General features: G+C 39.0%; 1 protein-coding gene across 2 annotated transcripts; it reads left to right on the top strand.

Annotated features, from left to right (window-relative positions):
* Positions 1-2815: 2815 nt before the first annotated feature.
* On the top strand, positions 2816-10094 carry LOC116042871 (N-acetylmuramoyl-L-alanine amidase). 2 transcript variants are annotated; one of them, XM_031289294.2, is made up of 4 exons: positions 2816-3037; positions 5136-5996; positions 7335-7545; positions 8999-10094. In XM_031289294.2, exons 1-4 carry the CDS (start codon positions 2965-2967, stop codon positions 9300-9302), a joined length of 1449 nt encoding a protein of 482 aa, XP_031145154.1. In that variant the 5' UTR covers positions 2816-2964; the 3' UTR covers positions 9303-10094. The 2 variants fall into 2 exon arrangements, with proteins under 2 accessions (XP_031145154.1, XP_031145155.1); XM_031289295.2 differs by having other exon boundaries at positions 9007-9130.
* The last annotated feature ends 1562 nt before the right edge of the window (positions 10095-11656 follow it).

The raw sequence follows: 11656 nt of genomic DNA, 5'->3' as shown, positions 1-11656 counted from the left end.
ATGAATATAGCAGGTTGCTTATATCTGAGGTAGGTGGATATACAGTGTATATTTACATTTGAGATATTTACATGTTTTTATTTTTTTTTAATTATGTGTTTAAAATTAGCATATAATTCACATGACATCCTGACACTATGGATTGTTGTTAAGTGTTCATCATAGTGACATCCTGTGGGAAGAAACTGTTCTTGTGTTGTTTAGCGCCTATAGGAGAGAGGCTAAAACAGGTTGTGTCCGTTGCAGTCTGTTTCTATCCTGTTTTGTGGCCCGATCCGAACCAAACAGTGATGGACGTGCAGAGAAGAGACTGGTTGCTCCTAAACTAAAAGTGTATCAGCAGCTCCTGAGGCAGGTAGTACATCCCCTGCTGTGCCTTTTTCCTGATGGTGTCGATGTTGGACGTCCTCTTCAGGTCCTGAGAGATTGTGGACACCAGAAACCTGAAGGATTCCACAGCAGACACAACGTTGTTGAGAGTGGTTATGGGGGGCAGTGATGGGGGGCTCACCCTGAATCCCACTGTCCTTTCCACAGTTTTGAGAGCTTTCAGCTCCAGGTTGAGCTGACCACATCATGAGGGCCAGCTGTAAAACCTCCCGTCTGTATGCAGACTCGTCACTGTCCCGGATGAGGCCACTGACTGTTGTGTTGAACGCAAGACTTATACTGAAGTAATTTTACCCTGAGGTATTGCTACTTAAACTTAAGTAAAATATCTGAATAATTCTTCCACCACTGCATTTAAATGCTTATAACTCAGGGGCCATGAGTCTGACTCACTTACATTTTTGCACAACTAATCCTTTTTAAAAGCATTAATATTACCATGTTTAAGTTATTCTTCAAAAATGAACATGATTGTCTATTTCAATGTGTCAAAATGACAAACCTCGAGAAAGCTACCTTGGCAGAGGTGTAAGCTAATCTATTATTTTATGTAAATTAGGCAGTAGAAACGTTTTCTAATATGCTATCATTTTAACACAGTGTTTGCAATGTAGTATACATTTCATAAAGATAGCTTTCATTACAGGACTGTTGTGCAGGATTACATTACATTGTACGGGTGGTTTTGTGTATCTGATCTTTCATTGAAAAGGCTATTGCTTAACATAGTTAGATGCATAAAAAATATTTTCAGCACAATCAATCAGGACAAACTGTGCAGTCTAGTGAGATTGTCAAATGTCATTAGAAGTGTCATTATCTACTGATGATGTTTTTTAATGCAAAAATCGGCCATCTTTTGCAACTGTAACTTTACCATTAGTCTATAATACCTTTGCATCACAAATCTGTGGTACTCAGAAACAGGAGCAGAGTGAGAAGTTCCTTTTTTTCTTCTCTTGGACAAATGACTCACCTTCCCTCCCTTTCTTTCCCAACACTCAACTTTCCAGTTGCAGCATTCTATATGGTAAAACATGTGATTTCTTTAAATGTAAAATGTAAATACAGTTATTGTAAAGTTGCCCCAACTCTGTAATACATCCCTGTTAGACTCAGTTGTGGCGATCTCACAATACAAACATGTATAGACAGTCTGAGAGGGCTACAGCTATTATCCCATCAGACCTGTCAATACAGATGCAGTCACAGGTTTTATCTGACTAATATGGTACCATGGGGAAATGGGAGATTTTCCATCAGCTGTTGGGCTTGGAAACTGTTGGTATCAGCCTAATAAGCTGTGCAAAAAACAAGAACCTCATTTGCAGCATGTTTGTCTTTAGAGCTGAAATGATTCGTCCATTAAACGGTTAGATGAGTGAAGGAAAGTCAATTGACAACAATTTTGTCAATCCACCATTCTTAGACAAAATGATTATACTGCCTTTACCACAGTCTGCAGCTGTCTTACCGAGCTGCACAGTTCAAGGTGCTGTTCTCCTTAGGAACAGAGATGTACATGTTGACGATGGACTCTTTTTCAATGATGTAGTAGGTCTTGTAATCGTCGTTGGCCTGCTCCAGCTTGTCTACCTCCTTGCCAAACAAGGCTCTCCACATCATTATTTATTTAACAGCTGTATCGGTACAAAGAGAGATAGCTGACATTGGAGTCTGTGAACACAAGCTGCAAAATACTTCAGGCTTGCAGGATTTCTAATTCAGTACTGACTAGATTGTAAATTTACAAGTCAAGTAATGAAATTAGAAGATAATAAGTCAAAGATTTTACTTTGCATCTGTTGAATTTTGACTTACTTATCTCATAATTTTTGCTTTTAGCATTTCAGAATTTTGACTTCCTGTGAGTATTTTCATTTCTTTACTGTTATAAAATGTGGGTTCATATTAACACAAATTCACAATAAAAATTTTTTTTTAATTGTTTAATGACTTAATACCTTAAACTTTACTAACCTTCATATTACCTCAACATATTATGTACAAACCATAATAAGGCAGTCATTTTATTTTTTCCACAATTTCCCTGCATTAAAAGTTCATGTGTGTTCTCCTGTGACTAAAATGTTTCCTGATACTGGTAAGTATACAACAAATGCACACATCATATGAGATGGTAAACATTAACCATTAATCTGCATTATCTTTTATTTATTGAATGACATAGGCATACTGTATACAAAGGAAGCTGTACAAGGCTGCATGACACATGGGGAAAGAGTGACACAACCCAATATAATAAGATATAATAAGAAAGTGCTTCTTATTTGTCTGTGTTTGTAAAAAGCCTTACTGTGGGGCCCATACTTTTTAGTAACACTAGTTTTTCTCATGACACACTCTTGGCTAAATCAATATTTGGAGCCATCAGTGTACAAATAGTACTCTTCCCTATTAGGACACACTGCAGTCATGCACGTACACCTACACAACTCCTCTTAGAAGTTGTCGGGAGCTAAACTATGTTATTCAGTTTACTTTTTTGATAAGTCTGTTTAGGCTGCATTTTGTTCATTTAGCTTTTTTAAACTAACCAGCAGGAGATGCGACATGACTTTATTTGGACAGTCGTTTTTTGTCCTGGCTTTATCCTACTTCTTTACCGTCTATAGCAGACCGACAGGTAAGTTCAGTTATTCCAAATATGTCAACATTTATGTTTTCTTTCACTGGCTACATAGTTTCTTTTGCTGATAAGGAAGATTTTCTCTTTAACCAATCTGTCACATTGTGGTTCACTAATTCCCTGAAATCTGTAATCTTTAATAACAGGTTCAAGTACATGTTTTTATAATGCATACCATCCTTGTTATTACTAAAATATTAGATTTTCTGAAAATAAATCAACAAACAAAACATTTTTTACAGTTTCACTCATCATACATACAAATACCAAATGTTTACATCCATCCCCATTTTATATAATATAATATCAAAGAAACAAAAACACAGGTGGGAGAAAATACCTTTTACGTTATACATATTTATGGACATTTGAAAATTAGTCAGAAAAAGAAGCCTGGTTTTTTGTCTTCATAAGCTGTTTACATTACCTCCTCCAACAAGCATCAATGAGATGTTGGTACAATCATTTCCCATGTTAGTCCCATGAATCACCTGTCAAGGAAGTAGAAAATAAAACAGCCACAACCACTTTCCATGTAACCACACCAGGTTAAGGGACTGTATGAAAATGATTGGGAGGTTAGGGTTTGGGTTTGGAAAAGAGGGAGTGTTATGTCTTTTTGAGACTGTCCTCAAACAACAGTTTCTGTCATTTGAGTAGTAGTCCAAAAATAACATTTGATAACATTCAAGTGACAAAACAACAAAAAAGCAGCCCAATTTGGACAGTTGCTTGTCGGCATCATAGAGTGAGTGTGACGTTATAGTGCAACAAAGTCTGCGTATGTAGAGGGTCAAGGTGGGTGGATGGGTTGAACATCAGACTTTAATTTGGCAGACTGCTGTTTGTTTCCTGTTTCATACTGACAGTCAATATTGGTTTCTTATGACCATGACCATGATCGCTTCACATAACTATAACCACACTCATTATTGCAACCATGATGACGAAGGTCATTTTAAACCAAAACACGTTTTCCTGACCTTAACCTGAAGTTATTTCCAACCAAATCATGGTCTTTCCCTAAACCTAACCAAGTTGGTTTTATGTTTAAACCTGACCACCTATTAACCACTGCAGTTATGCTAGGTGTTATTTTTTAAACAATACAACACAATGGCGAATTCATTTTGTCAAAAGTAGCATCAGATCAGAAAACTGTTCTGGAGGGCATTAACAATTTGTAATTGTTAAAGGTGCTCTAAGCGATGTCACGCATTTTTTAGGCTACATTTTTTTGTCACATACAGCAAACATCTCCTCGCTATCTGCTAACTGCCTGTCCCCTGAACATACTGAAAAAAAAAACGCGGTCTCTGTATACAGCCCAGGCTCCAGAAACGGCAACAAAAACAAACTGTGTCAACCTGCACCACGAAACATAACAAACAGTCTTCCAGTCAATAACCGACAAGAAGGATTTGGGGGTGGGGGTTGGGGGGTTAGTGCGTGGAAAAGAGGGGGAGGGGAGGGGATGGGATGAGGAGGAGGGAGGGGCGAGCTAGCCTCCGTTTTGTTTAACAATACTTTGAACGTCAACAAGAAGTGACATCACCCAACATCGCTAAGAGCACCTTTATGCAAAATGTATTTAGTTGTTTAATTTGGAGGACTTGACTTTAGGAGAGAGAAGGGGAGGGTATACATTTGTCTTTAGTATATTTGACATTAGCCATTTAATCATTTTAGTTATGAATGACAGTCAAGCATCTGATGATGCACATATCAGGCCACAGCATCATCTGATGTAATTGATATGATTTGAGATATTGGGAGAAAGGTGTCCAAAAGTTAAAGGGAGGGTCCAATTTCTTTATTTAATTTACCCCAATGTTTTATTGTACTACTGTACTGTCCCTAACTTAGCTGTTATCTGAATATGGCCATCAGAGATATTGACTGTGCCACATACACTTGGGAATTGTATTCAAACACTGTCTTACCCAATTCTTCTTCTTCTCCCTTTTTTCTACAAAAGACATTCTACAAATGACATGCCACAGTCTGACTTTCATTTGAAGTTGATCACTGACTCATTATGGCACAACAATGTTCTTCCTCCACTTATTTTGTTCCTCATTTCCATTGCTGTCAGGTGACCACCTGCGCAACATAGACAGCTTCATCCGAGCCGTGCAGCAGGTGGAAGACTCAAACCCTGGTCTCTCCCCCCTGGCTCTGGTCCGGGCCCTGCGGAGGACCGCTGGCCACGATGATGGGATGACCAATCATTTCTTGGGTGCCTCGTATAATCTCAGTGATGCTGAGCTGCTAGAGACAGCCATTTTCAATGCCTCATCCTTTAGCTTCTTTGACAAGGCCCTTCACCACATTGTGACAAATTATGGAGAGGAACGAGGGGTGGTTCTTGCTCCAGATGGCACCACGGTAGCCCTTACACCATTACTGCTAGGAATTGAATCAGGACTGAAAGCCAAGATTGAGGGGACGCAAGCTGTTGGGCTCTTCCCTCTCACCTTAGGCAGGACGCTGGGCTTGTCCTTCCTCAGTCTCCAGGACTTCCCGCCATCTTATCGCCTGGGGCCTAATGGGTGCTGGGACAGCGTGGACCGCCCAAAATTATTCAAGCTGTCTCGGCCTGCCACACTGGCCACTGATGCTGTTATTAATGGGGGCATGGATGGAGCTATACTGGGCATGGACCTCAGCAACCTACCTGCATCTGAACAACCACAGGCCCTCAGTGAGGTTTTGAAAGGATACTATAGTTTTGATCTGTATGAGGTGCAGGGTCTTGATGCTGTGACCAGACATGTTAGCCCGAGGCGAAGGGAGATCTCTAGGTCCATTCTGGAGCCACTTGATCTTCACAGCCAGGTGATGGAGACACTAGCACTAGTCTGGAAGTTGGAGAAGACAGAATGGATTGCTCTGGACAATGGAGTCGGGAAGGCAGTGAAGGATGGACTACAGGAATTTGTGCACAAGTACTGGGGTGAGCTATGACATGATCAAAAATGTAGCTATTGGGCGCAGAGTAGGGCTAAAACTAACAATTATTTTCATTATCGATTAAACTGTTTTTGTGTTTCCGTAAGTAATCGAATTGGTCTGTAAAATGTAGGTACATTATGAAAAATGTTTATCACATCCCATCATATCAGTTCCCAAAACCCATGGGGACTTTTGCAAATGTTTTGTCTGACCAACAGTCCAAAATTTTCTTAATTATACTGTCATAGAAAAAAGCTAAAATATATCCACATTAGCGAAACTGGGCAATAGGACTTTTTGATCAAAAATATGCTTAAATTAGATTATCGAAATTGTTGCTGATCTATTTGGCAATCAACTAATCAATTAATTGACTCATTGTTGCAGCTCTATGTGCTATTCCTTGGGATGGTTAAAGAACCCTGTGTGCAATAGTCTTTCTCATTATTTAGGACTATATTGTGTATAGTCTGTTGACTCTTGGATAACACGGCCGATGGTGGATATTTTAGTCTGATACAATACCAAACTTTGATAGTGAAAAGAATTCTCTTTTTTATAATTTTTGTTTAACATAAACACATTACATAAAGAAACATTTTTTTATAAGGATCTCTGGAAGAGTAATATTACACCAGGCTAAAAAAGTGATGTCAGGATGTACTGACACACCCAGGAGTACACTTCTATGTAACTGCAATGAAGTCAAAGGTTAAACAACTGGAGGTCAGCAAAAACAAGATATATAGGTGGCGTTAAGTTGCTGCTCTTAATATTATATATCAATATTCTTTAGAGAATCATATCACCTGATTTCCTTCAACTCTACAGAGCATTTGAGCATCTTTCAGCAGGAAGCAGGCAGAAAAAAAGCTATGGGGCAGACAAATTTAGCCTTTGAAGTCCAGTAGGGACCAACAGAGCTATAAGAGAGAGAATATTGGATTTACATTCATCAGGTAGACACAACTACAAATTAATGCTAGTGTTGCTCCATGTCTGCTGAATGTGTAAATAAGCTGTTTGCTAACATGTTCAACTTGATAAGGTGCTAATACGTCAGTGTTGTGTTCACTGCCACTATAAAGTCAAAAAATCAATCAGTGCAGGTTTTAATTAGTTTTTTATAGAAATATGTGAAGATATGGTTTAAGCAGTTTTAAAGTTGAAAAATAAGCTTGTCAGTGCTTTCTGGTGAACAAACTGAAATGAACTAATAGGAGTCCGCCACTAGACTCTAGTCTTGGACCTGAGTGTTGGAAATATAAGCTTGTTGGTATGGATGTAAAAAAAAAACAAATATGTATGTAATCCTCATCCTCTCTCTTCCCCTCCTCAGACTGCCCGCAAATCATCCCTCGTTGTCAGTGGGGGGCAAAACCCTATCAGAGTACACCTATCCCACTGTCTCTGCCCCTCCAATTTCTCTATGTTCACCACACCTATGAGCCATCCTCACCCTGTTTATCCTTCCCAAACTGCTCTCGCAACATGAGAGCCATGCAGCGTTTCCACCAGGTAGATCGTGGTTGGAGCGATATAGGATACAGGTAATCAATCCTTAAAGAAATAGTTTGACATCTTGGGAAACACGATTATTCATTTTTTTGCCAAGAGTTAGATGAGAAGATTGATATCGCTTTAGGCAGGATGTTATTAGCCTAGCTTAGCACAATAAGTGTAAGGGAAAACAGCTATCCTGGCTCTGTCCAAAGTTTAAAAAGTCTGCCTACCAGCACCTCTAAAGCTCATTTATTAACATCTTGTTTGTTTAATCCGTACACAAACACAAATTAAAAATGACAGTTTGTGGTTTTACGGAGAGTTATGTGCTAATGTTGGGTAGATAGGTGACCTATTGTTCTTAGAGTTATTGTTACACTGTTACTCCCTCTATAGTCTATATAAACGACGTTCCACTTCCGGGATTGCTCCCGCTGGATGTCCCTCATTTAGGCCGGATGTCCGTTACCTTGGACTTCCTTTGTGTTGGAATTTTAAACTCCAGTAGATTTATGAGGACTATGGTTAACTGCTCCTCAGATCTCTGCAGGGTAAATCGAGACAGAAATGTCAATAAACCAGAGCAAGTTTTTCTCCTATCCTGGAATACTGTGTGGACTCGCCAGGCCCTTCTCCGCAGCGCTGTGGAGGAAGGTCTGGCAATGTGAGACTACTCCCTCTAAAACCTCAAATTGTGCAGTTTTGTACAGTTTAAACAAATGAGATACAACATGTTAATTAGTGAGCTTTAGAGGTGCTGGTGGTTGGATTTCTTTTTTTTACAGCCAGACTAGCTGTTTCCCTCTGCTTTATGCTAAGCTAGGCTAATTGCCCCATAATTAATGCACAGAGGCGATTAGGGTAGAGTTGTGTGTACAGCAGTGTCACTTAAATGGCCCTTTTGTGTCTCCATTGCATCTCACGTCACCCATGGTGCTGACATTTAACCATGTTGCTTGGTCTTACAAGTGATTGTCTGTCCGCATCAACAAATTAAAAAAACACATTTACTTTCAATAACTAACCAGGATGCTAGGTCTATCATTAAATCGGGTTTTAAACTGGTACACAAGGCCAAAGTAAGTGACTACATGTGAAACATAACGTTACACTCCATTCTGTATTGTCTAAATGCTGTTAATGTACCACCGCAGCCTGAACGCATTACCCACATTCAAAATAATGGAAGGATTGGCATTTTTGCTGGATTGCCTGATTTGGTGTGAATGCTGCCTAACTCGAAAGAAAACAAGCATATTTCCCAAAATGTTGAACTATTCCTGTAGAGATAATTCATATCATGTTAATGTTAGTGTGAGTATTACCAAGAATGCTGCTGATTTCATGTCTTTTATGAACATAAGCACAAAATTAATTCTGAATATCTCACGCTATTTGTGTTTTAACAGCACCTACCAATGTTCGTTAAGTTTACTTCATACCAGTTATTGTATACACTGCATTTATTAATCATATGCTATACTATCTTTGTGCCCTCAGCTTTGTAGTCGGTTCTGATGGCTACGTCTATGAAGGCAGAGGTTGGAACCACCTCGGCAGACACACCAGGGGGCACAATGCCATTGGGTACGGCGTGTCAATCATTGGTAACTACACTGCCACCCTGCCGTCTCGCCACGCCATGGACCTGCTGCGCCATCATCTAGTCCGATGTGCAGTAGACGGAGGAAGACTGGCTGCCAACTTCACTATTCACGGCCACAGACAGGTGGTGAACTACACCTCCTGCCCTGGATACGCCTTCTATTCAGAAATAAGAAGCTGGGAACACTTCAGTGAATGACAGAACCTCCGATGCCAGATGGAGATTTTAAAACATCATTAATGGGTCTTCAGGGTATAATAACTGCCACTGCCGTGCTGTTGTTTTTTCTTAATTTATGAAACAGTTTCACTGTATGAAATGGATCATGAGTTAATCCTACACTCTGGATTAGTTTATCATAACAGACTGTAGATGCCACCTTTCCCAGTGAAGAATTCATTGAAATCAATGTTTCTTTAAATGGTGGCTGTCTGGTCATCCTCAAATGCAGGGCATCCATGGGTTTAATAGTGAGAATCAATCAGGTTTACGTATCCTGAAAGGACCTCATTACTAAGATGTGGTTAGATCCAGTATGCATCAACGATACAGAGATCATCAGGATGTCATGTACAATGAACCATTTTGATTTACCAAATGCTTAATATCTGGAGTTATTCACCTTATTTGGCAGATGTTCACAATATGAAAACTGATTTTAGTTTTATAAGGCAAACAAAGCATATAATACATCATAAATGTATTTCTGATTTTTGATTTTCTTTGTAGTTGTTTAGCTTGTAATAATTGCTAACTGATGCTTTTATAGGTTTTTAAAAACTTTTCAATTTATCAATACATGTCTGTTTTTGTGAATGACTAACATTCCATTCAGTCCAGTCAGTGACTTTTCCTCGGAAGTGTCCGTAGTAGTTGCATAAGGTAAAATGTCTCACTTGTTAATTGCTAATTCTGTCATCATTTAAAGGTATTTTTCAACTAATCATTGACTCAGTTTATCCAAAATACATTGACAGGGTTTTAACTTTTCATATTTTAAGGATACAATGAGTCATTTATGTGCCGAACAATACTGTACCACCATTACTTGCTAAAGCCTTAAGGCATCTTAGTTGATATCGCTCTGAACTGTTGAGTAGAATCAGTGTTCATTATGGTAGTTAGGAAAGTGACATTAACCAGTGTGGCAGACTGTGTGATAATACGGTCACTCAGTGAGGGGATTTCAAGACCTGCAGTAAACAAGAAGTAAACATACAATATAAAAGCATACAACTCATTGCAAGTTGGGTTTAAGTGGATGCAGGATGGTTTTGCCTGGTGGATAGTTTTGTTACACAGTCTGCTGTTTCTATACGCACTGATAGGAAAGACAACAAGGTTTCAGTCAAAGGACACACTAAATACTGGACTAAGTAAATAGAGGCCTTAAAACTACTACTACTCAAATTTCAGTCGAGGTGCACTAAGCCAATAACATGGCGGGTTCTTCAAAGATATCTGCTGGATTCACTGGAAGACGCATGAAATAGCTGCAACTAATGATCATTTTCATTATAAATTGAATTAATTGTTTCATCTATAAAATGTCGGAAAATAGTGAAAATTACGCACAACAAACCAAGGTTTCCCTTTGAAGTCTCAAAATGTCACGTCAGACCAACAATCCAAAAACCAAATATAGGAAGCTGGAACTGTGGAGGTATTTTTGCCAGAAAGAAATGACAATTAAATGAACATCAAAAGATGCTGATTCATTTTCTGTCCTTTGACGTCTTGATTTCAGCTCTAATGAAGGTGTGCAAGGTGCCAGATATTGGATACTGGTCCAATATATTACTGTTATAACAACCCATCAGGCCACTTACAGACCCCAGCGTTTTCCCATACTTTTTGATCTTAAAACCTGACCCACTTTTCCTCACATGCTGACACTAAATGACCTGACCCATGCAGCTACACTCAACAGACTGTTTAAGTAAAATATATTGTAGACAAGCACCCACACTTTAACAGTGAGGATGCTGAGAAAGGGAAGTGATTATTACTTTTACTCATAAAATAAGCCATCAAGCCACCAGTAGCCTACAGACTAAAATTGTTTAACCCATATTTCAGCGGTGCATCGGCAATGCGAAACTAGCCATGCGGTAAATTATAATTTGATTGACATTTGCGCCATCTGCAGGTTACCGGTGGTTAGTGTTTCACGACCATCCTGCTATATACAGTCTGCTCAGGAAGCAGAGCCCCAACTATTACCCCTGAGGACACAAAGGTCATGTCTTCTTACATTTCTTTAAAATAGTAACTGTCTTTAATGACATAAAAAGATCACACCCATATTACACATCTTTAATTTTTAAGGCAGATTCTTGTTATCTTTTGGATAAAATAATTAAAAACGTCACTGTTTTAGGAAAAAAACTAAATCAAAATGGAATGAATAAGACTATTCAACACAGGAATTACATAACAAGTAGTGTAGACGCACGCACGCACGCACACACACACACACACACACACACACACACACACACACACACGATTGGCCACAATATTACTTAATAATGGCTTTGTTGATATGTTGT

The sequence above is a fragment of the Sander lucioperca genome, chromosome 4, assembly GCF_008315115.2.
Source record: "Sander lucioperca isolate FBNREF2018 chromosome 4, SLUC_FBN_1.2, whole genome shotgun sequence".
In the NCBI taxonomy this organism is placed as follows: domain Eukaryota; kingdom Metazoa; phylum Chordata; class Actinopteri; order Perciformes; family Percidae; genus Sander; species Sander lucioperca.
The sequence above is the reverse complement of the archived record's forward strand: the minus strand, read 5'-3'. Positions and strand labels throughout refer to the sequence as shown.

Excerpts from the sequence above, each read along its gene's own strand:
- LOC116042871 (XM_031289294.2), top strand. The coding sequence starts at position 2,965 with ATGACTTTATTTGGACAGTCGTTTTTTGTCCTGGCTTTATCCTACTTC. Across the intron at positions 3,038-5,135 it reads CGTCTATAGCAGACCGACAG|GTGACCACCTGCGCAACATA; the intron begins GTAAGTTCAGTT and ends CATTGCTGTCAG. Across the intron at positions 5,997-7,334 it reads ATTTGTGCACAAGTACTGGG|ACTGCCCGCAAATCATCCCT; the intron begins GTGAGCTATGAC and ends TCCCCTCCTCAG.